Source organism: Zonotrichia albicollis, chromosome 25 (assembly GCF_047830755.1).
Source record: "Zonotrichia albicollis isolate bZonAlb1 chromosome 25, bZonAlb1.hap1, whole genome shotgun sequence".
In the NCBI taxonomy this organism is placed as follows: domain Eukaryota; kingdom Metazoa; phylum Chordata; class Aves; order Passeriformes; family Passerellidae; genus Zonotrichia; species Zonotrichia albicollis.
This window is the reverse complement of record NC_133843.1, coordinates 4,483,362-4,507,680: the sequence shown is the minus strand read 5'-3', so window position 1 is coordinate 4,507,680 and position 24,319 is coordinate 4,483,362. Positions and strand designations below refer to the sequence as shown.

The following is a 24,319-nucleotide window of genomic DNA, read 5'->3' as shown; positions in this document are numbered from 1 at the left end:
AGTGCTCTGACCCACAGTGCTGAGCTCAGGGTGAGCAGGGACAGCTTCTGCTCCAAGGTGCCATCCATGAACTGCATTTGACACGGTTCATATTCAATCCACAGGGATGCAGGAGGACAAGCAGCAGCTGAGCAGAGGATCTCTGCCTGTGGAGTCCTTTTCCAGCACCTGCAGCTCCCCAAACCCTGCTGGGGCACTGGGCAGGGCAGGATCTGCTCCTTCCTCCTCTGGCTGCTGCAGGAGGGAGGTTGAAGCCTGAGCTCCTGTTCCTTCCTGCTTTTGGGCCTTCAGGAGGCACATTGCAGGCTCAGTGCAGGGTCTGTGCTGTGCTGACAGCCCAGGGGGAGAGATCCCTCCCTGCCCAGCTCTGGCTGTGACCCGTGGGGAGCATCCCCCTGTGTGGGGTGTGCATCCCTCTGTGTGAAGAGCATGTCTGTGCAGGGAGCGTCCCTCTGGACTCTGTGAATTCCTCTGTGCAGTGTGCATCCCTCTGAGCATCCCTGCATGCAGTGTGCATCCCTCTGTCCATGCCTTTGTGCAGTGTTCACCCCTCTGTGCTGTGAGCATCCCCCTGTTCAATGAGCATCGCTCTGCATGGGGAGCATCCCTGTGTAAAGTGTGCATCCCTCTGAGCATCCCTCTGTGCAGTGTTCAGTCCTCTGTGCAGGGAGAATTGCTCTGTGTGGGGAGCATGCCCCTGTTCAGTGTGCATCCCTCTGTGCAGTGAGCATCCCTCTGTGCAGTGAGCATCCCTCTGTACAAGGAGCATCCCTTTGTGTGGAGAGCATCCCTCTGTGCAGTGTCCATCCCTCTGTGAATCCCTCTGAGCAGGGAGCATCTTTCTGTGCAGGGAGCATCCCTCTGTGTGTGGACCATCCCGCTGTGGGGTGTGCATCCCTCTGTACAAGGAGCATGCCCTTGTGTAGGGTGTGCATCCCCCTGTGTGGGAAGCATCCCTCTGTGCAGTGTGCATCTATCTCTCTGTGCGGTGAGCATCTCTCTGTGTGGTGTTCATCCCTCTGTGCATCCCTCTGTGCAGCGTGCATCGTTCTGTGCAGTGTCCATCCCTCTGTGGGGTGTGCATCCCTCTGTACAAGGAGCATCCCCTTGTGTGGGGAGCATCCCCCTGTCCAGTATGCATCCCTCTGAGCATCTCTCTGTGCAGTGTGCATCCCTCCGTGTGGGGAGTATCCCCCTGTGCAGGGAGCATCCCTCTGGGCATCCCTCTGTGCAGTGTGCATACCCCTGTGCATCCTCTCTATTCAGTGTGCATCCCCCTGTGCAGTGTGCATCCTTCTTTGCATCCCTCTGTGCAGTGTGCACCCCTGTGGACACTGTGCATCCCTCTGTGCATCCCTTTGTGTGGGGAGCATCCTCCTGTGCAGTGAGCCCCTCTCTGTGTGAAGAGAATATCTCTGTGTGGGGAACATCCTTCTGTGCAGTGTGCATCCCTCTGTGTGGGGAGCATCCCTCTGTGTGGGGAGCATCCCTCTGTGTGGGGAGCATCCCCCTGGGCACTGTGCATCCCTGTGTGCCTCCCTCTGTCCAGTGTGCATCCCTTTGTGCATCCTCTCTATTCAGTGTGCATCCCCCTCTCCAGTGTGCATCCCTCTGAGGATCCCTCTGCATCCCTCTGTGGGGTGTGCATCCTTCTGTGCATCCCTGTGTGCTGTGTGCACCCCTCTGGACACTGTGCATCCCTCTGAGGATCCCTCAGTGCAGTGTCCATCCCTCTGTGACGTGTGCCAGGGCCTTGGAGAGAGGGCAGGAAGGCAGGAACACAAGTGCAGGGCTGTGGGAGGTGGGATTTGATGGAGTGATTAAGTCTGCAGTGCAGCTGGCAGACACAGCAGCTGTTGCTATTACAGCCCTGGTAGCGTTTCATTTCTTTCAAAATCCGATCTGCAAGCTTTAATATCTGATCCATTTGAAATCGCTTCGTTCGGAGGGTGCAGCAGGGGGGATCATCTGGTGAAGAACATGGAATTAAAGACACACAAGTCTTACACGTCACTTTAGGAGACAAAGCTTCTTAAACTTTTCCATTTAAGATTGGATGTCCCTAATTTTCTAGTGCTGCAGTAGAAGGCAGACCAAAATCCTGGAGCCTTGACAAAGGTTCCTTTTTGCTAACAGAAGGCAGGTGCAGAGCAATTTCATAACCCAAAAATGATTTCCACTAATGAAAAGCTTAAAAATGTGCTGAGATGAGGAAATTGCAGGTGTTTGGGGCCTTTTTAAATGTTGCTGTTCAAAAACCTCACACAAACCAAAGGGCTTCTGCCTGAACTTCAGGGGCTTTTGGATTTTGTACCCACACTTAGAGCAAGCTGATGTTTTTCAACCAATATTGAAGCTGTTCCTCAGTTAGGGAGGAAGGGAGGAGGAGAAACAGGAAAATCTTCCTCACTCTGCCCTCACTGACACTTTCCCTTTCTGAGCCATCCTGTTAATAGAAAAATGGACAGTTGCCATGAAAGTTTAAGAATGAAGTCTCAGGAGTTTAAGATGAAGGAGACAGAGCAGGCAGGGAGAGAATTTCCCCAGGAACTGCAAAGGAAGGCTTGGGGAGGTTGAGTAAGTGCTGGGTTTTCCCTGTTATCTGTAGATGTGGGCCACAGGTTTCCCTGCATCCACATCCCTCAGGAGATCACTGTGCCACCCCTCTGTGATTCAGTGGAAGCAGAAATGTTTGGGTTTGGGGTTTGATCACTGTGCCACCCCTCTAGGATTCAGTGGAAGCAGAAATGTTTGGGTTTGGTTTTTGATCAGTGCCACCTCTCTGTGATGCAGTGGGAAGCAGAAATGTTTGGGTTTGGTTTTTGATCAGTGCCACCCCTCTGTGATGCAGTGGAAGCAGAAATGTTTGGGTTTGGTTTTTGATCACTGTGCCACCTCTCTGTGATTCAGTGGAAGCAGAAATGTTTGGGTTTGGTTTTTGATCACTGTGCCACCTCTCTGTGATTCAGTGGAAGCAGAAATGTTTAGGTTTGGTTTTTGATCACTGTGCCACCCCTCTAGGATTCAGTGGGAAGCAGAAATGTTTGGGTTTTGTGCCTGTGCTCCGTCACACCCAGCTCTGGAGCCAGCAGCACCAGGAGCTTCCCTCACTCCCTGAGCTGGGTTCCAATGCTGCTGGAGCCTGGTGGGAGGAGATGAGTCACTGTTTGTTCTGTGAGGCTGCAAGGAGACACCTTGAAGCAGAAAATGGCTCTGGAGTGCCAGCTTGCTTCCCAGAGCAGATGGCTGGGCTAGGCTGAGGTTAAAGATGTTCATTATAAATCCATCATCAAACTAGGCCAGGGATGGACAGCGATTACAGCCAGTGACACCTTCTGTGCCACGCAGGGCTGCAGTGCACTTTTGGGGAGTTGTTCAGATCCTTTCACAGGGCAGAGAGCCCTGGATCCTTTCACAGATTCTTTCACAGAGAGCCCTGGATCCAGTGCACAGCTGGAAAAGCTGTATGGATCCTGCAGTCTCTAAAAAACACTGCCTACCATCTAAATAAAATTAGGATTCACCCCTCAGTGCAGACACCACAAACCCAGGTAACTCCCATGCACTCAGATCACCAGGACAAAAGAGGTGGCTCTTTTTAACAGAGTTATTTTCCTTCTTTTTGTGTGAGAATGTGGAGAATAAACACCCCCAGCCCAAGACTGCAGAGTTCCCACTTTGCCCATCAGGTAAAGCAGGGTGGAACAGCAGTGAAGGGGATGGAGCTGCACCTCTCTTTACCAAAGATCCAAAATCATTTAACAGTGAAATCAGGATTGAAGCCAGCTGCAATGTCTTTAGTCACAACAAACTCAGGTCAAACATAAAGTAGTTGCAATTAATATCTGATCTATTTTTGATCAGGCTCTGATGCACTCACAGTCCCTCACCCCCCTCCGTGCTCTGAGGTGGATAATCTGCATCCCAGACCCCAAACCTGAGGGAATCAGCCTGCATGGGACACTTCCCCCAAAAACAATACCCAGCTTCTCAGCCTGATAACTTCTGCTCCCTCAAGGAATAATAAAAATTAAATATTAAATCTGTAGTCACTTCCCCGCCATGCAGTATAATATTATTGAATTTATGGTTCAAACACTTTCTGTTTTCATTTATAACCCTGCATTGTGGGGTTTATATTAATTTGATTGTTTAAAAAAGCCATTCTAGACTGAGAAATCCCTAAAGCAGATTTTTCTTCCAATTTTTGTTTTAAAGACAACTTGTTTTTTTGAGATAGGAACAATTTGCACTCACCACATGATACCACTCTCAAAAACATGATTTAGAATGGGGTTTTGAGGATTTCCTACCTCAAGTTGGAAAGAAATACCTGATAATGTATTTCTAGACATGATACATTTCTATATTATTTCTATACATTTCGAATATTTCTATGTATTTCTAACACTCTCCTGTCACCTTTTACTAAACTCCTGGGGTGAGTAAATATAATGACATTTAGGAATTGCCATAGGAAAAAATCAGTGAAACTGCCTCAGAACCATGGTGGCTCACCAAGGATGAAATGCTGGGTTTGGACAGTTCCTTTAGTGATCTTTATTTTAATTAAAAAATTCAAAAATAAAAATAATAAGTAAAATCGTTAAAATAAAAATAAAAATTAAATAAAAATAATAAAATAAAATAATAGAATTATAATAAATTTATATAATAAAATAACGATATAAATATTTAATAATATAATGATGAAATATAAAAATATAGATATTATTGAATATAATAAATAATAATATAGGCTCTTTTATAATAATACATATAATATAATAAATATGAAATATAATAATAGAAAATAAAATAATAAAAATATAAATAATAATACAATAAAAAGATAATAATATAAATATTACTAAATATATTAAATAATAATATATTCTGTTTTATAATAAGACATATTAAAAATATAATATAATAAATATAAAAATATAATACTAGAAAATAAAATAAAAACATGAATAATAAAATAATAATTAAAATAGAAATAATAATTTAATATTAAGCACAAAAGAATAATAAAGTAGACATAATAAAAAATTAATGAAATGTTTAAATTTTTAATTTAATTAAAGTTAAATTAATAATAATTTGATATTAATTAGAAGTAATCATAAAGTAGGAATAATAAAAATTTTAAATAAAATTTTAATAAGTTTTGTGGATTAGGCCTTTTTAAAACCCGTGTGCACACTTCTAAAAGTCAGACTGTCTCAATGACATCATGCAGATTTGCTTTTTTGCCCAGGTTTTGGATGCCCACACGTACCAAGCTCCAGCATTTCATCAAGGAGACGTGTCTGCAGGCAATGTGGCAGCTGCTCCCTGGCTCCTGGAGCTGCACGGCTTTATTTGGGTCAGGCAGAGCATCTTTGCTTCCCCTTGAAGCAGGTAAAATGTCTGCTTGCTCTGACAAGTGAGAGAGAGCACCAGGAAAGTGGAGAAGCTATTTTAGAAGGGAAATTGTAAATGAAGAGCTCTGCACAGAACGTTTCTAATCACCTACAGGCAGTGCTGCTGGAGTGAGGGAAAGCTAAATTCAGCTCTCACTTGGCACCAGTGCAACTCCTCTGATCTAATGTGGGTCACTGCAGCCTGAGCAGGGATGGAGCCTCACCACATCCCCATCACAGAATTGTCCCTGCACAGGAGCTCCCCATGCCCCAAAATCTGGAGAGGGGATTTGTCACATTCACATTCTCTAATAAATCCCTTCACCCAGGATTTTCCCCGGGAAGCTGCGAAGCCTCAGAGAAAAGGAAAACAATTCTTATCTCATTTGCTTCTCCTGTGTTGTGCTCACATGTGGAGTGTGTTTGGAGATTGTTTACCCACAGGTGATTGTTCCATTGGTTTCATGTGAATTGTTTTGGCTCAGTGGCCAATTGGGGCCAAGCTGTGTCAGGGCTCTGGAAATAGTCACAAGTTTTCATTATTATTCTTTTTTCATTATTCTTTTTAGCCTACTGTAAGTACCCATTCTGTATTCTTTAGTATAGTATAGTATAGCATTCTTCAATATAATATAGTATCATAAAATAATAAATAAGCCTTCTAACAACATGGAGTCAGATTCATCATTCCTTTCTTCTCCAAGGCACCCTGCAAATACATTAGGGATTTGTGTTACACCTTTGTGGAGCAAAACCTGCAGGTGCAGTACAGCCCTGAGGCCACTCTCTATTGATACTGATACTGGATTTCAAGGTTTTGTAGGGGATCATTGTGGTGATCACCAGTTCTGGCAATATTCCAACAGGAGAGGGTTTTGCTCTCGAGATTCCGTAAAATTAGAAAAATCCCAGTTAGAATGAAATCCAAGTTCTGTCTCACTTATTAGTAATTAGAATTAAACAAAATCAATATTAATAGTTGGCAACTGCTAGTGCTTATAACGAATCAATATTACAAACTGGAGGTGTTCAATAGCTCTGAAATGTACATTACTTACAGGGAAAACCAGAATTTAAAAATACCATCAAAGTTTCTCATCCAGAAAAAAACCCTACACTGCAAAATCCCTTTGGTGTGATGGAGTATCCAGAATAGCAGCTTCCCAAATAAAGCTTTGCCAAGCCCTGCTCTCCAGCTTGTGCTGAGTTGTGTGGGCGTCAGCTTGGTGTGCTGGCATCCCAAACAGAACCAGAGCTTGCAGGGCTTTGTGTTGGATTCAACAAAAAGCTACAAACCACAAACAAATTTACATTTCCTTCTGAGGCACCACAGCAGGGGTGAGGTGAACCTGAAAATGAGAGCAGAGCCCAGCCAAAATTGCTGAGTTTGATCCATGACCTCTGTAAATTACTGGTGACACAAAGCCAGGAATTCATGACCAAGGGCAGATGTTTGCTGGAACATCCACTGGGGACTCCCTGGCAAGTTTGGTAGGACAAATCATTTTGCTGAGGGCTTGTGAGTTTTGAGTCCATAAAAAGTGTGACCCAGTTTCCTTTTCCATGACTGAACAATTTGCACAGCTCTAAATATAAAACTGTTGGTAACAGATCTGTGTTTGTGGGAAAGGCTGAGGAGCTGCACTGGGCAACTCGTGCTCCCAACTACCCCTCAAAACCTCCCTTAGAAAAGGTGAATCAGGCACAGTTTTTGTCCTTTTTCATTCCCTTTTGTCCTTTTCTATTCCCTTTTGTTGTTTTTCATTCCCAAGTACAAATGAACTTCAAAACCCAGGTTGAAATTATAAATATATTTGTGTTGTTAATAATCATGGCACTACACAGTGAAAATCATGTAATTCCATTTTTTCTTGAAGGAATTGTATTAGAATAAGACAGCATTGATACAGAATAGCCTCTCACTGTCCTGCTTCATTCTGTCTGGGTGTTTTTTTCAGAAGTAATAATCCTATAAACCAATGGAAGAGGAGTGCATTGAACGAACTGAGACTCTCTCCTGGCTGTGACCCCAGCGTGGAGCACGCCCAGAGCAGCCCTGGCAGCCAAGGGGGAACTGCAGAGCTCCAGGGCAGCCCCTCTGCAGCAGGACAGACGGACAGGGCTGATCCCAGGGACAGATGGACAGGGCTGATCCAGGACAGACAGACAAGGCTGATTCCTGGGACAGCCCCCAGGACAGACGGACAGGGCTGATCCCAGGGACAGATGGACAGGGCAGAACCCAGAGACAGCCCCCAGGACAGATGGACAGGGCAGGTCCCAACACAGACAAACAGGGTTGATCCCAGGGACAGCCCCCAGGACAGACGGGCACGGCTGATTCCTAGGACAGACGGACAGGGCAGATCCCAGGGAGAGACAGACAGAGCAGGACCCAGGGAGAGCTGGACAGGGCTGATCCCCAGGACAAAAGAACAGGGCAGATCCCAGGACAGACAGACAGGGCTGATCCACAGGACACATGGACAGGGCTGATCCCTGGGACAGCCTCCAGGACAGACAGACAGGGCTGATCCACAGGACACATGGACAGGGCTGATCCCTGGGACAGACAGACAGGACTGATCCCAGGGATAGCCCCCAGGACAGATATACAGGGGTGATCCCAGGACAGACAGACAGGACAGCCCCCAGGACAGCTGGACAGAGTAGATCCCAGGACAGATGGACAGGGCTGATTCCAGGGACAGCCCCCAGGACAGCTGGACAGGGCTGATCCCCAGGACAAACGGACAGAGCTGATCCCCAGGACAAATGGACAGGGCTGATCCCAGGGACAGACAGACAGGGCTGATCCCAGGCACAGCCCCCAGGACAAACGGACAGAGCTGATCCCCAGGACAAACAGACAGGGCTGATCCTCGGGACAGATAGACAGCCCCCAGGACAGCCGGACAGAGCAGATCCCAGGACAGACGGACAGGGCAGATCCCAGGACAGCCGGACAGAGCAGATCCCAGGACAGACAGACAGGGCAGACCCCAGCACACCCCCAGGGCAGAGCTCTCCCCCTGCAGCCCCAAATCTCCTCGGAGGGATCAGCGTTGCTGTGCTGGTCAGGTCCTGGAGCTGAGGCACGGACAGACAGACAGACAGACTGTGGTTCACTGAAGGTTTTCCAGCTGATCCCTGCTGGGGGGATCCCCAGGAGTGCTGATGGACCCTGTCACCCCCGAGCACACAGGGTGGCTCCCTCCCTCTGAGCAAGGCAGTATTTTGAACAAAGAGTGCTTTTCCAAAGAAATAATAGCATTTACAGTCGTTAAACAAATGCTACTTTTTATCAGCTCTAATTATTTTATAATAGCACACAGTCCTTAGCTTGCTTATCACTATGTTGTTCTTTACTTTAAGCCCTCACAGCTACTCTAGATAACAATTTAAATACACAGAGCTTTAAAAAAATATTTCCATTTCAAATGTTTTAAAAATATACTTATCCTAAAAAGCTGTCCAGCACTATTCCAAAAATCTCTTGTAATAAATGTCTTTTTAAATGTTAACAAAAATATCTACCATCATATAGAAGAGCTCAAGTTTTGACAAACCTATAATACAGTCAGAAATATGTTGGGCCAGATTTCACTTTTGTTTATGGAGTTGCCAATTTGGATCATGGTGTTCATCTCATTTGGGTTATTCCAGTATAACCAGGAGCAGAATATAGCCCTTAGTGCTTTAAAATAGCTAAATGGACTGGATGCTGCAATAGCTACTGGGGAGGGAAATCCTTTACTTCACTGCATCTAAAAATGCAAAAGGATGTTAAATTTAGGATTTGTGCCATGACCAAAGAAGTGCCAGGCATCTGCAGTGGATGACTCAGATCCACAATCATATTCTCTTACAGAAATAATTTATTTTTTTTGCTGAATGGTGCCTGCAATTGCTGTCATTAAATGGAGGATGAATGTTTCTGGAGAACTTTTCCAGGGGGAAAATGCCAACCTTCCTCTCTTGCTTTCTACAATTCTAGGAATCATATTAATTGCATTTTGTGTGAGTTTCAGTAGAATCTCCCAGTACTTAGATCTAGGAAGGACACTATATTGAATTGCTTCTGAATTTTCAACCTGAGCCAGGTCCATTCATCCAGTCATTTTCAAAGTGTATCTAGAACAAGCTTCAAGCACTGATGAAAATCTGCGTTTCAACAGGACAATCTGGAAACTCATATTTTAAAATATTGGAACTTTTTTTTTTTTTTGGCTTTTCCCCCCCTCTTTTCCTTCAATCTTCAAGCTTAAATGCAGTGTTTGGTTAAGGACCATGGAAACCAGCCTGGTGTGATTGCAGCACATGTGCAAGAGGAGGTGACAGTCCCAGGTCTGCCATCCCTGCCTGCGACCAGCAGAAGAGATCCTTACACATTGTGAGTTTAAATCACCTTTAAAGCTTTCACTCTACTTTTTTATCCTCATAGACTTTGGCTGATGATCTGGTAACTGACAAACCAAGGAAAATTAAGGATTTTGATTGAGTTCAGTCCTCAGAGTCGTCTTCATCTTCATCATCGTCCTTGCTGGGAGCACACCTTTGGAAGCAGTGCACCAGGGTGGCCAGGAAGAAGCTGGAGAGGATGGCAGCAATGGACACGGCCACCCCAGAGAAGATGATGATGAAAAGGTCTGTCAAGGACAAACTGAATTTGCATTCACTGAAGCTGACCTCAGATAACTCATTCAGGAAGATCCTTCTGTTCTCCACGGGCAGGGAGCACTGGATTTCATGGAGACCTGCAAGGAGGAGGAAAGGGAAACAAATCAGCAGAATATTGATAATTTCTTCTATTCTAATATTAATCAATTAATATTGATGAATTCTTCTATTCTGGGTAGGAGATTGAATGGCTGGAGAAAAGTTTTAGGGATAATTCCAGGTTTATGGAATTGTACAATGTTCAGGGAAAAATGGAACAAAACCTGTCACTATCCAAAAGCCATTACACAGCCCCTTTGAGCAGATCCTGGAAATTAACTTATTTCATCTGCAGCCTTCCAGGGATCAGGTGTGATTTAAGACCATGATTTGGAGGAATTAAAAAAGTGAATGTTGAACCCTGGATGCATCTAAACCTGGAGAGTGAAAGCAATTCCCAGCTACTCCCTCTGAACACAAACTCTGCCTCCAAAACAGGGTAAGAAGGATACTGAGGTTCCTTTCACACCCTTCTACATTACTTTTTCCCATGTAGTTCCAAACTAGAGGGTTTTTTTGGGGTTTTTTTCTGTGGTCAAACAAGAGTTTGTGTTTAATGGATGCTTGTTTGTCTGTGACCTGCTTCCTGCTTTTCTCTCTGGCTGCCCTGAGGCCGTGCAGAATGACAGATATTGTTCCTCCCTGCATTACTGGAGAGTGCCAAGAGCTGGGCTTTTTGTAGTGAGAGCAAAACCCCCCAGATTTAAGAAGTGATGAGAACACATTTGGGTCCTGGATGGCAAAAGCACACAGGTCACTGCATGTGCCCATCTCCCTCTTCACGGGGGAACATCAGGAGAGGGATTGCAGGGCTGGAATGGAGTGAATTAAGGCAGGGCAGCTTTGTCTCACTATTAAGGACATGAACGTGAAGGGGAAATGCAAGAATTGTGTGATAATGACACGAGATCTGCTGCTGAGTTACCCGATCCCCTCCTCTCTCCTGACGATCCCGGGTGCTCTCTCTGGTTTGGGCTCTGCCTTGCTGTGCGTGCACACAGAACGTGGCATTTCCATCCCCAGGTGTGCCACAGAGCCACCATGTCACTTTAAACAAGGAATGGTGACAAAGGTTCCCTCTGCGTTGTGAATCACAGCTTTCCTGTGGCTGCACAGCTGTGCATGAGGTATTTTACTGCTAAACCTCGGGTTGGTGGTGCTGCCCTGGCTGATTGTCTGGATCCAGCCCAGCCCAGCTGTTGTGTTGATTTGAGAAGGAGTTTTAAGTTAATTCCACTGTGGAACCAATTATCACCCTGACCTACTTGACCTTGTAATGACGATTATATTAAATTTTGATCCCTAAAAGCCATCCTGTGTCTGTCGTGTTTGCCTAAAGTTCTGTGGCTTTCCTCCATTTATTTTGATTTCCCTCTTTCTCCTGCTGCTCTGACTGGGAACATCCTGAGAGCTGCCCAGCAATGCCAGCACCAGCCTGGCCAGGGCTCAGTGGATTTTGGTGTTCCTGAGCACTGGCCATGCACAGCAGATGGGCAACAAGCACAACTGTGGCCACATTTCACAGGGCAGGGAGGGAAGGGATTGTTGGTCAGTCCTGTTGGCTGGATGTTTCTCTTTGCTGAATCGTGACACTCTGAAAAACCCAGCACAGCCAAACAGAAGCTTTTCTTTGGACTCCAAAGAGAATTTGGAACAGACTGTTCATTTGGAAAAGCCAACAGTAAGAACAGCAGTTCTGTCTCTGGTGGCACAAGGAATTTCTCCTTCCAAAGCTGATGCAGTGCTTGTTGCACCAGAGCTTCCAGCTCTTCACCTGAAAACTCCATCACTGCAGGTCACACACCTGCTAAAGGTGAGAAATGGATAAACCCATTTCATCTGCTTCCTTCATAGACACAGCCCTGGCTTTACATCATTTAGATTTAGGTTGTTCTTGTGACACAAATCCTGAGAACTGATGCTCTGCACCCTGTCTGTCCTGTTCCACTGGTGCCAGCAATAGATCCATCTCTGTTCTTCCCTTGGGCTGGAAGATTCCGGGGCATTAAACCCCCTCTGCACGAACAATGAACCAAAGAATGGTTTCTAGAAGGGGATCAGTGTTAATTATGGGGTGTAGATTTTCCCTTAGTTTGACTTTGTTGCATCTAGGCTGGCTCAATCAAATCCCTGTCCCCACACACCACCTCTAGAGGACAGGAGAAGCCATTTAACCTCAGGGCTCTGCTTTCTTGTACTTTCACTTGAATGATATTAATTTTTATAATTTGTTTGTGGAGGTTTCCTGTATTTTATTTTTTAATATTTATTCTGTAGAATCTATTGTTTTAAAAGACCAGCCAGGATTCTTGTGAAGGGCATCTCATCCCTGTCCCCACACACAACTTCTAGGGGACAGGAGATGCCATTTAACCTCAGGGCTCTGCTTTCTCACACTTTAACTTCAATGGTATTAATTTTTAAAGTTTGTTTGTGGGGTTTCTTATATTTTTAAAAAATTATTTATTCTGTAGAATTTATCCTTTTAAAAATCAGCCAGGATTCTTGTGAAGGGCATCTCAAAGCAGTTTGGTATTTAGTGCTTGGCTGCAGCAAGAGGGCCTTTGATGACAGATATATATATCCACCTCATTGCTCCCACAACATATTCAAGGAGTTGCTTCTTCATACCAAACAAAACTGTAAATGAAATAACAAGTGTGAGTGTGCTATAAATACACAGCCTGGGTTATTTTGGTCAGGGCCATCCCATTATCTGTGATGACTCCAGCTGTCCCAAGGACAATGTCACACACCCTGTATCCTTCTGCTATGCCATCAAAAGGAGATGCATTGCATTGGTGCTGATTATTTCAAATACCAGGCAAGGCAGAGGTGTTGGATTTTACACAGGCCTGTCTCAATTCTGGGAAAATAAAGATGAAAATACAGGTATTTTCATTATATATATATATATATATATATATATATATATATATATATATATATATATATATATATTTCATAATATATATCCTGAGGAATAGATTGTCTAAGCAACATGGGAAGTGTGAAAATGCTGGAATTCCAGAACCACAATGTTAAAAGGAGAGATGGGTTTTTAAAAATAAGGAAAAAGAAGTGTGTTCATAAAGAAGTGATGCAGGTCGAGTTATTTCAATGAAATTCCCAAATAGGTTTCAGAACAATATGACTTTGAACACCTTATATTAGAGGAGTGCAACTCCACCGAGTCCAGCACTTAAACCCTGCCAATAAATCACAGGCAATTAGGCTGCTGCTAGATCCTAAAAACCACTTTTCTGTTCAGGACTATGCCCAGGCTGAAATCTTTCCCTGTATAACTGAACCTCCTAGAAAATGGAAGCAGCCCAAAACCAGTCTGCAAATAATGAACAATTTCCTCGTAAATTACTGAAAATATATAATATAATATAATATAATATAATATAATATAATATAATATAATATAATATAATATAATAATATAATATAAATTATAATTATAATTAATATAATATAATATGATCTATAGTATAATATAATTAATATATACTATAGTATAGTATATATACTATATATTATTACTAATATATAGTATTATTGCTATAATACTATATATTATACTATATATAATTTATGTTATATTATATTACATTACATTACATTATATTATATTACATTACATTATATTACATATATATATATGTATGTATATAATATATATAATATGTATGTATATAATATATATGTATGTATATAATATACAAATAATCTATTATATATTATATGTTACATTGTATGTATTATTATATATTATATTATTATCATAAAAGAATAAATTAGCCTTCTGAGAACATGGAGTCAGATTTATCATTTCCTCCCTTTGTTGGGGGACCCTGCAAATGCCCCATGGAGTGCCTGCTCCTGCCAGGGGTTTTCCCTGGATTTATTTCCCTGCTGCCCGACTGCTCATTGGTTTGGGCTCATTCTCCTCCAGCTAAGGATGAGCATCAAGGGCATCACTTTCTCCAGGTCCACTTGACCCTGTTTAGAAAGACTCCTGGTGCCTTTCTGTCTCTGCTTATTTCTAATCCCTATGCTAAATATATTTCTGACTGGAGAACTTCTGGAATTCATTATCATTTCAATGTTATGGTCAGTCTGTTAGCAGGCGGAGATTGCCCAGCTGTAATTTTGGATGCTGTGTTTAAAAGAAAAAGGAAAAAAAGAAAAAAAAGAAGAAGCCTAAATTCTTTTGGGGTCTTTTAGAGTTCACAAAAAGCAGGTGCCAGGACAAAGAGCTTCCTACCATTCAGCAATGGACAGCAGGGTGAGAAAATGCAAAGGCACACTGAGACATACACTGGGATGTGTGGAAATACATCCACAGAAATATCTGAAACCATAAATGTTTGTATGAGCTGCATGCACACATGTTCACTACTATGGATATAAATATAAGAGCACTACAATAGGCTTTTTATTTTAGAGTAAAATTGGTGTTTGCCCTTTTGGGTGGAATTTAGCTGTTCCCTCGTGTTGCTGAATGTAGTTGACACAGATTTGAAATGTTTAAATGTGGCATGTTGTTTCTTGTGTGGTATTTTGCTCCCAGCTATGGTTTGCCTTAGCGTCCCTAAACACTGTCACAAATGTATTAATAAGCAATGAGGGAGGCATTGCCTCTGAAGTGAGATGAGATTTCATTGCAAATAGCCTTGAGCCATCAGAACAGTAAAGCTTAAAAAACTTGAAGCCTAGATTTAGGTCCCTAAATAAAACTTTTATGGCCAAGTGCCCTAAAGATTTGCAGAACAGCTTTAGCAGTTTTTCTCAATGTCTAAATACAAAGTTCATTGTCAGGTGTTCACATCTGCAAATGCTGTCCTCACTTCTTCAAGTCTGTGAAACATGGAAACACTCCAAATAACCTTAGGATGGAAGAAACAGAGTGAAAAGCCAGTGGCAGTCAGATCATTTTACTGAAAATGTCTGGGAGATCAAATTATATATTTATATATGTATATATAGAAACAGATTTGATGCGCTTGCTAAGGAATATCATTTCTGTGAGGGGTTTCTGCTTGAGAGGGATAAAAGCTGCTGAATGTGTGAAATGTCTTAGGGCTTCGAGTTCCTTTGCAGACACGCAGATCTTGTGTTCTGTCCTGGTGGTGTGGGAGCACTGCACGATGCTGGGGGAGAGCTGAGGCTGCCGTGGACAGAACAGCCTGTCCTCCCCAGCTCTCAGCTTCTATATCAGTACATGCACCAAAGGAGCCTTCTCTCCACTGCAGATGAACAAATAAGTGCTAATAAAGACTGATAAAACAAGAGGATTTGTAAAACTCTCGGTTTCCTGGCTGTTGGTTCAAATGTTAAGCAGAACCTGTCCTTTCGTGTCATTATGACGCTTTGTTTTGAAGAAAATACTTAATATTTTCTATAAAGTCATTAAAGGCATGGATTAGTGGAATGAGAGATTGTTTGGAGGTTTGTCCATCCCTGCAGGGGCCCCAGGAAGGGCTGGAGGTGGCACTCAGGGCTGGGGACAAGGTGGGGACATTGGGCACAGGTTGGACTCAATGGCCTTAGGGCTCCTTCCCAACCCCAGTGATTATATTTTATCATTCTCACTACACTGATTCCCTTCTGAATCTCTCTTTTAGGACTGAATTCAGTGTGAGTTTCCTGCTTACAGCCTCACTGTCACCTGCTCTTGGCTTTTTTTCCTGCCTTCTCTCCCTGCCATCTTTCTCCCCTGTTCTTTTGCTTTATCTGGAAATTTGCCACTCCACCAGAATTTACTTATCCATCCATCCCAAAGAGGTCTTGAAAACAACAGAAGCCTTTCAGGTGGCTAAACAGCATCTGTGTCACTAAAACCCTCTTGGAATACCTTAGAATTGTGTAGTTCCTCACTCAGAGTTTCCAAAATGGAGCAAGAGTTGATCAAATGAGCCCTGAGCGCCAGTACTGACCTCAGCTTTGGCCACTTCAATTTCAGACATTCAGAGCATCTATTTTATTTATCACAGCACAAATCTATTTGGAATTCTGTCTCTGGCTACTTCTGAACGAGTTTTTCAAATCTTCCTGGAAATGCAAACGTGCAAAGGCTACCCATAAAAATGCTCAGTCTAAACCTTTGCTAAAAGTCTTTCTAATACTGTTTGTATAGAGAGCAGAAAAATTTTTAATTCTTGCAATGGGTAGTGGGGAACTTAGATAATGAAACAAATAAATTAATTAATCCCAGAAGCTGTATACAACTTCCCAACCATAAGGGGAAGAAAGGAAGTAAAAAGCAAAATGAGGGCAAGATGACAGAAAGGAGACACTACAGTCACACTCCAAGGAAGTTCTGGCTTAAGTTCTAATTAAAAGTATGTTAAAAATACTTTAGTCATTAGCAAACAAGGTCACAGCTGCCCAAAGCATGTTCACAGAAAATAAAAGTCAACAAAGCCCTTCAATGTGGCCACTGCAGATTACTTGTATTGCTTTGTTACAAGCATTTATCTGAATCCAGTCCCTTCATCCTGATGGGATCCTCAGAGAGATTCAAGAAATGTCTTTTGCACTAATTTGAAACAAGAAGTTCAGCAAAAATTTATTCCATCAAACCCCTTTGTGTTTAAACACTGAAATGGAAGGTTCATAACCCTCTGTTCTGTCATTTGCAGCAGTGACAATTTTCTGCTGGCTGAGCCCTGGGTTTCAAACAGCATTACTGAAAGGACTAGGTTAAAGATGAGGAAATAAAGAAAAGTGCAATTTTAGCCAAGATAAATGTGATGAACAACAAGCTCTGAAAGCAGAAGAAAGCCTGGCCAATGTGAGGAGTTGCTGAGTGTATTTTTGTAGACCAACTTAGGCATTTGTTCTTTCAAAGTATTTTTTTGTGCTATGAGTTTTCATGGCCCCACGGAGTAAAACCTTCTATGAAAGTTTTCATACTTTTTTTTTGTAGGGATAAGGATCTTACAGCAACTCCTCTATTAAAAAATAAATCCCAAAATCTTAATATCCATACTCCTGCTGATAGGAAGGCTTTGATTTGTTCCATTGGCCACCCTATGCCATTCAGGTGTAACAAATGCCTGCACAACCAAGCATCCTTCTGCAGAAAATCTTTATAAATGTTGTACTTAACCATTGTGACCATCAGCAAACACTTTGTCTTCTCCAGGGAAAAGAATTTTCTATTTTTTTCCACTTATCACCATTCCACTGCTCTTCACAGTTCCTTTGCCTTCTTTGTACTATGCTCATTCATTTGTTTTAAATCAATTACTAACCAAATCAGAGGGGGAAATGGGAGTTTTGTTTTGCAGCGTGAAGAAAGTGCTGGATTTAATATCTCTTTATGCTAAAAAATATGTGTTTGCTGTTTTAAAGGGCTAGGTTTAACCACAAAATTTATAGTGCTGTTTTTTAGCAAATTTAAAATTCTGCCTGCAAAATTTAATTATTAAATTTAACTAATTTAATTAATAAAATAAATTTAATTCTGCCTGCAAATTTGCCAGGATGAGGGTATCATCTGGGGATGGTATTCACCTAATTCCAGTTAAACCTTTATTTAAAATTTAGGTTAGATGAATAAATGCTGAAATCAGTAAAATTTTTGAAAGCCCAGCTGTTTGTGTGCAGCAACAGGTTGGATGAGCAGAGGCAGCTCAGCTCAGAGCCTTTCCAGCCTTTTCCAGGCAGGTCAGCAGGAGTCAGAACTTCACAAGCTATTTCTGGTCCTGTGCCAGCAGGAAAATGGAGCCTCCTGCAAAACTAATGAGCTGAAGCAAAGCTTTTGTTCCTATCACTGAGCCCTCCAGAAACCTTAATTACAGAGAGACAGAGCTTCAGGATCAATTATCCAGATTTCAGCTCACAGAGACAAAACTCCCCTTTTTAAATCAACTTGGTGTTTCTTTTGTAGAAGCCAAGGGCAGCTTGGGCTGATGGGGAATATTTCAGCTGCTCAGGGACTCCCTCAGACAGACACATTCTACCACTTTAGGTGTCATTCTGTGAAAAGATTATAATATATAATCTAATATAATCTAATATAATCTAATATAATCTAATATAATATAATATAATATAATATAATATAATATAATATAAATTTATATGGCTCTACACAGATATTTACTATATGTATTACTGTTGTAGTGATTGTATTGATAGATATTTACTATTGTATTGATTGTATTGTATTGATAGATATATACTATTGTATTGATTAGTAGTGCTGTATTCACATTTTAATAGCATGGCAAATGTAATTTTGTAGTTAAAATGTAATTTTTGTACTTAAAATAATTTAACTCTGACTTTCCGAAAGTTGTTTTGCAAGGCATGCAAGTGTGGCCACATATTTCAAAAAGTCATTGAGGCAGCCTTTCATTTTTGGGGTTGGTTTTGCAGTCACCTTTGTGAGGAATGTTTTGGGGCTTTATTAAAGGAGGCAATGTCACTGTCATATTTTCTGGAAAAATCCCTTTGCCAGGATTTCTTCTTCTGGGGAGCTGAGAAGCCTCAGAAAAGAATGAAAACAATAATTGTCTGATTGCTTCTCCTGTGTTTTGCTGCATTGGAATGTGCTCCGGAGATAATTTACCAACAGGTGCATGTTTGATTGGTTTCAGGTGAATTGTTTTAACTTAATGACCAATCACCATCAGCTGTGTCAGACTCTGAGGAGTCAGTCAGGAGTTTTTATTATTCATTCTTGTTAAAACTGTCTGTATCCTTTCTGTATTCTTTAGTATAGTTTTAATGTAATGTAATGTAATATAATATAATAATATATCAGCCTTCTGGGAACATGGAGTCAGATTCTCATCTCTCACCTCAGCAGACCCTGAGGGGTTTTGTGCAGCAGCTCACAAGAAGCTCTGGTACTTTCCTGCATCCCTGCACGTGCTGGGTGTGAGGAGAGCAGGATGCTCGCTCCAGGCAACAAATCCAAACCCTGGCAGGACAGCTCTGACCAAATCAACCACTCCAATATTTGCTCCTTCCCAAACCAAGTCCTGGTTAAAGTTTGGAAGATCTGGATAAGTCATTTTTCAGCTATTTGGCCAAAACACAACCATGGATGAGGGAAAACTGGGGAGACACTGAAAATGGGAGTGCTGCAGGAAAGCTCACTCACTTGGATGCCCAGACATAAATTCAGAGTCACTTTAAAACACTGAGGGGGCAGCAGAGGAAGGACAGACTCAAACTGAGCAGATCTCGGTCAGGATCAAGGGGAACAGCCTGGAAGTTCAGTAAAAACCTGGAGAAAGTGAATTGCTGCGTGAACACACACATATCAACTTTAGAGACAGGCAAATACTTGATTCCAATTGAGCAAACTTAACCTAAAGCATCAGGAGAGGTGGGATAACAGGTTTGGTTTAGAAAGAATCCAGATCAAAGTTTCACTGGCACAGAGAGGAAAAAAACATTTTTTCCTCAAAACACTTCTTCTTTAAAACAGCTGACCTGCAGCTAAGAATATTCAGGGCAAGAGATGAGTGTACTAGAAAGATGCTCCCCAAGGTCACAAGCATGGGACCTTATTGAAGATAGAGGGCATAATTTTTTTTTTATTTGCTGTTATTGTTTATTTTATTTTTATATAGTATTATTTTATTTTTTGGTTTGAAGTTATTGGGGTTTTTTTAAATGTAGTTTTTGTGTTATAGGAAAAAATTTGGTTCTGTTTATGGTTATGTAAGAAAAGTTTTGTTAAAGGTTATTTTATTATTTTTTAGTTAGGATTTTCAAAATATTTTTATTTGTTTAGATGATTATCATACTTGTTTATTTTCTTCTATTTATGTTTCATTTTGTTTGTATTAAGGAGGACAAGTGTTTTGTAAAGTTATTATTGTTATAGAAAAGGGTTAAAATCTTGGGATTTGTTTAGAATTTTTATGGTTGTTGGGTATTTTTATACTGTATTTTTTTTTTGGTTGCCTGTGGTGTTAGTATGTGATATTAAATTTTAAGGTGGTATAAATACTGGTATACTTGTACTTAAGTATAAGTTTATAATTCATATAAGTATATACTTTCACAAGCATGGGAAGAACCTGTATAACTGAGCCTGGAGTGCCAGGACACAGGAAAACACCTTCAAACTGACAGGGAGTAGGTTTAGGATATATATTAGGTGGGAGATGAGGAAAAAATCCTTCCCTGTGAGAGGAATAGCAGATTTGTCTTTATAAACCAGTTGTGGGGCTGCTGGTAGATAAAACCAGCACTGGGAGATGAAAGAAACAATGGGAAGGATTTCACTGATTGGGAAAAGAGATTTGCTTTTACAAACAAACTTTAGGTTTGCTGATAAATGAAATGAGACATTGAGAGATGGAAGAAACAATGGGGAAGAAAAACCCCTAAATTCCATAAGAATGAAAAAAAAAATAAAATTGGAGGTATACATTAGAGGTTTCAGGCATTCTGGGAAGTCTGAACCTCTCAAGCGCCTCAGCCAATGGGGAAAGAGAGAAGGGAAATGTGGCTGGAAATTGGGATAAAAGGAGGGTGAGTTCTCTGAAAATTGTAGAGACCCCAGGGGAATGCCCCATGGCCTCTCCCTTTATTGGAATAAAGCCAAAGGGCTCCTCTGTCTCCTTTTTGTACATAAACCTCTGGTATTTGTAAATTGATTTTCCTGACACCTGTGGGGGTGGGCAGGCCCTGGCAGAGCAGCTGTGGCTGCCCCATCCCTGGAAGGGTTCCAGCCTTGGCTGGGTGGGTGTGGAGCACCCTGGGATTGTGGGAATTGTCCCCTCTGTGCCCTCCCAAAGCTCCCTGCTCCCAGCACTCTGCCTTTGGGAGGTGATGCCCTGGTGCTTGTTGGGAGACATGGACTGTGAGATGATCTCCTGCTAAAGCTGGATTAGGAGAGGCTTTGGGCTCTGGTGGGGCATGTGGAGCAAGAGTCTGGATTCCCCAGACATGGCAGTCTTAACACTTTTATTTTTCCCCCCTTGTGCCTTTCTAAAAATGACTGGCTCAAATACCAGGATTATATATACTGCATTTTGGGGGGTTCTAAAGGCACTTCAATTTATTTCTCATATTGGAAGCAGTGCTTTTTTAATGAAAAGAGCTCAAATGGAGATGCTGAAGTGTTTCAAACACAGAGCCCAAATCAAGATGCTGAAGTGTTTTAAACACAGAGCATCACAACTAAATACTTCCAGGAAGGGGCTGATGATCACAGTTGCATAAAATGGGGATTTAACTCTTTTGCAGCAGCTGCATAACTGATCAGCAAAATGAGAGGAGAAACAGTTTTCCTAGGAGCTGGCACAGTATATTTAGCTGCTGAAAGGGCTCATTGTAGAAAATATATTTACCAGAGAGAAAATGAAGTCTGGAAAAGAACCAGCTCTGGGCTGAATGGATTTGAAAAGCCTCTTTCACTGCCTAGGCAAGTTTGGTCTATAAATCAAAATTATTTGGGCTTAATTTTAAAATTTTAAAATTTTAAATTTTATTTCTTAAGTGGGAGGAGGACCTGCTGCTAAAAGAAGCCAACATGAATTTCAGGGGCTCATTTGTTGAGAGCATGCAATGACAGCCTGATCAAAGTGCAGGCACACAGACAATGGGAGCAGGAACCCTCCTGCCCTGCCAGGCACACACAGACACTCTGAAATCCACGGAGCTTTACCTTTCTGCAGCTTGGATGCATTGTCCTGGATCCAGCTGAAGAGGTTGGCAAAGTCACAGTCGCACACCCAGGGGTTGCCCTCCAAGCGGATGGTCCTCAGCGAGGGCAGAGCTTCCAGGGCCGCCACGTTCAGGCTCTGCAAGTTATTGTCGTTCAATTCCAGCACCTGCAGCTGGTCCAGGTTCTCAAAAGCAGCCTCGTCCACATCCACCAGGTTGTTGTTCCCAAGGCTCAGTTTGATCAGTTTCTCTGCTGATCTGAATATCCCGGCGTCGAGCTGGGTTAAATTGTTGTAGCTCAAGTCTAAATACACCAGTTTGGTAGAACTGCTAAAAGTGCCCTCTTCTAAAGAGGTGAGCGAGTTATTCCTGAAGTCCAAATAGACCAGATCTCCATAAAATATAAAGAAATCAGCTGGTATTGCCTGAATGTTGTTGTCAGCTATCAGAAGTTTCCGTACATCCAATGGGAAGGGGTTGGGAACACTTGGGAGTCCTTGATCCCGGCAGTCTATGGTGTGGTAGTCCATACAGCTACAAACGGCAGGGCAGGGATGAGCCCCAGGCAGGAGCAGCAGGCAGGCAAAGGCAGCAAAAGGCAGGAGGCAGGAAGGGAAGCATGGCAACATCGTCAGGGATCTGGAGGCTGAGATGAGCAGCACTTCAGGAGAAAGACATTTTGCTGGGCTGCACAGGAGTGCCTGGTACTTGTGTGTGTGTGTGTCTGATTGTATCCAGGAGATCACATATCATCACAGATCCGATAGCAGCAGGCTGGAGGGGGAGGGAGGAGGGAGGGAGGGAGGCAAATGTGAGGATTTACACTGCCAGGATATTGTGATGCTGCACAGGGTGAGCAGAGCGATGATTGGGTACGCGGAGGATCTTTCAAAGGACTCCCTTGCTTTTGTGAGCTAAAAAAAGCCCTGAGCCTGTTTGAATATTTGCTGTCTATTCCAGCAAAGGGGAAATCACACCTGATCCTGTGACTCTGACAGCAACAGCTTCTGCTTAAAAAGCCCCTCAGGTAAAAACCCCCGATGAGAGATGAGATCACTCACTGTGATTCTCACAGGAGCCTGCACCAAGGTGAGGGTGAAATGCAAGTGAGGGTCAGGCAGTGTCCTGGATGTCTGCTGAGGTCACTTCTTGTAGAAAATATATTTACCAGAGAGAAAATGAAGTCTGGAAGAAACTGAGGGCAGGTTTCCATTTTATTTGTAAAACAGGGAGCAGAAGGGGGCAGCCCAAAAACAGGGAGCTCTGCTTTGTGCTGTTTCTGGGTTCCTCAGCTGTCAGAGCAAGCCTAACAGCTTGAATTTCCTGCTCACATCATCTAAATATGACTCAATATCTTTTAACCAAAAAGAATAACCTACAGCAGCAACAAGGGCTCCAAAGTGAGGGGATTTTCCCTCCTGTTTTAGTGACCCAAAAATCCACTTTCTACTGCAGCACCAGTAATGTCTGTTGGGCCATATGAAAGTGCAAAATGTGGATCAATCCTTTAGCTGGTTAAAATTGAATGGGTTTTCTTCATTTTCAGGGGGTTGGAATATTTGACAGTTAATCTGTCTGTCCTGTGCGACAGCAGAAATGATTTTGCAACAAGGCAAATCTGTTTTCCTGACACCCTCAAATCCACATAAGCAAGTCCTCAGCCAGGTACACACTCAATTTTTAACTCCATCCCTCTCTCTTCATGCAGGGTGTGCAAGCAGAGAGCTTGGGGTCACACCTGTGATGGAAGATTTTTCTAGATACAGATGATATTTGGGTATCCTGATGTGGAGAGCACAAAGTCAAACACCTTTGGCAAGCTCATTCTTAGGTCAAAGAGAGGCCAGAAATTTTAATTTAAGGTCATATTTTATAACTGGATTCAGAGTATTTTTCATCCAGAATAGGGGATAAAAATTTCCTTCTCAGACAGACTTTCCTCCAAGATCCCTGAACCCAAAGCAGCATCCCTCACCTCTCCTTTGGTGTGTACCTAAAACACTGAACAGCGAACAAAGAGGGAGCCACGCTGCTCTCAGCAGCACCACTGACAGAAAAAAGATGAAATGGGCACAGATTGGAAACCATCTGAACACAAGGAAACTCTTCTCTGGCCGTGAGGGTGGCCAGGCTTCCCACACAGGCTGAATCTCACCACAGAACCCAGCTGGGGACAGCCCTGGGCAAGCCTTGCTCTGGCTCTGCTTGAGCAGGGCACTGCACAAATTGATTTCCAGGGGTCCCTTCCAACCCCAGCATTTCCCTGCACTGTGCTTGGGAAAGGAACACGGAAAGGTTTCTGCCTTTCAGTGCCTCTCTCACATTTTGCAACACACCTTGTTTCTAATTCATCCGTCTTTCAGCTAAACCACCTTGAAACTGCCTCCAGATCCCTCCCATAAAGACACAGCCTGCTCCATAATTTCATGTCTTAAATGACTTTGAAAACACCACCCAGAAAGAAATGGGCACAGCTGCCCCTATAAACCACCAGGGTAAAACCGAAATAAATTCCTGAGGTGATTATTTAAAGCATTTACCTTTAA

At 42.6% G+C, this 24,319-nt stretch overlaps 1 protein-coding gene across 1 annotated transcript; it reads right to left on the bottom strand.

The window, feature by feature from the left end:
* Nucleotides 1-7,204: 7,204 nt before the first annotated feature.
* LRRC38 (leucine rich repeat containing 38) lies at nucleotides 7,205-22,656 on the bottom strand. The gene is made up of 2 exons (XM_005492939.4): nucleotides 21,775-22,656; nucleotides 7,205-10,165 (listed from the first exon to the last, which is right to left on the bottom strand). Exons 1-2 carry the CDS (start codon nucleotides 22,400-22,402, stop codon nucleotides 9,912-9,914), a joined length of 882 nt encoding a protein of 293 aa, XP_005492996.1. The 5' UTR covers nucleotides 22,403-22,656; the 3' UTR covers nucleotides 7,205-9,911.
* Nucleotides 22,657-24,319: the final 1,663 nt, after the last annotated feature.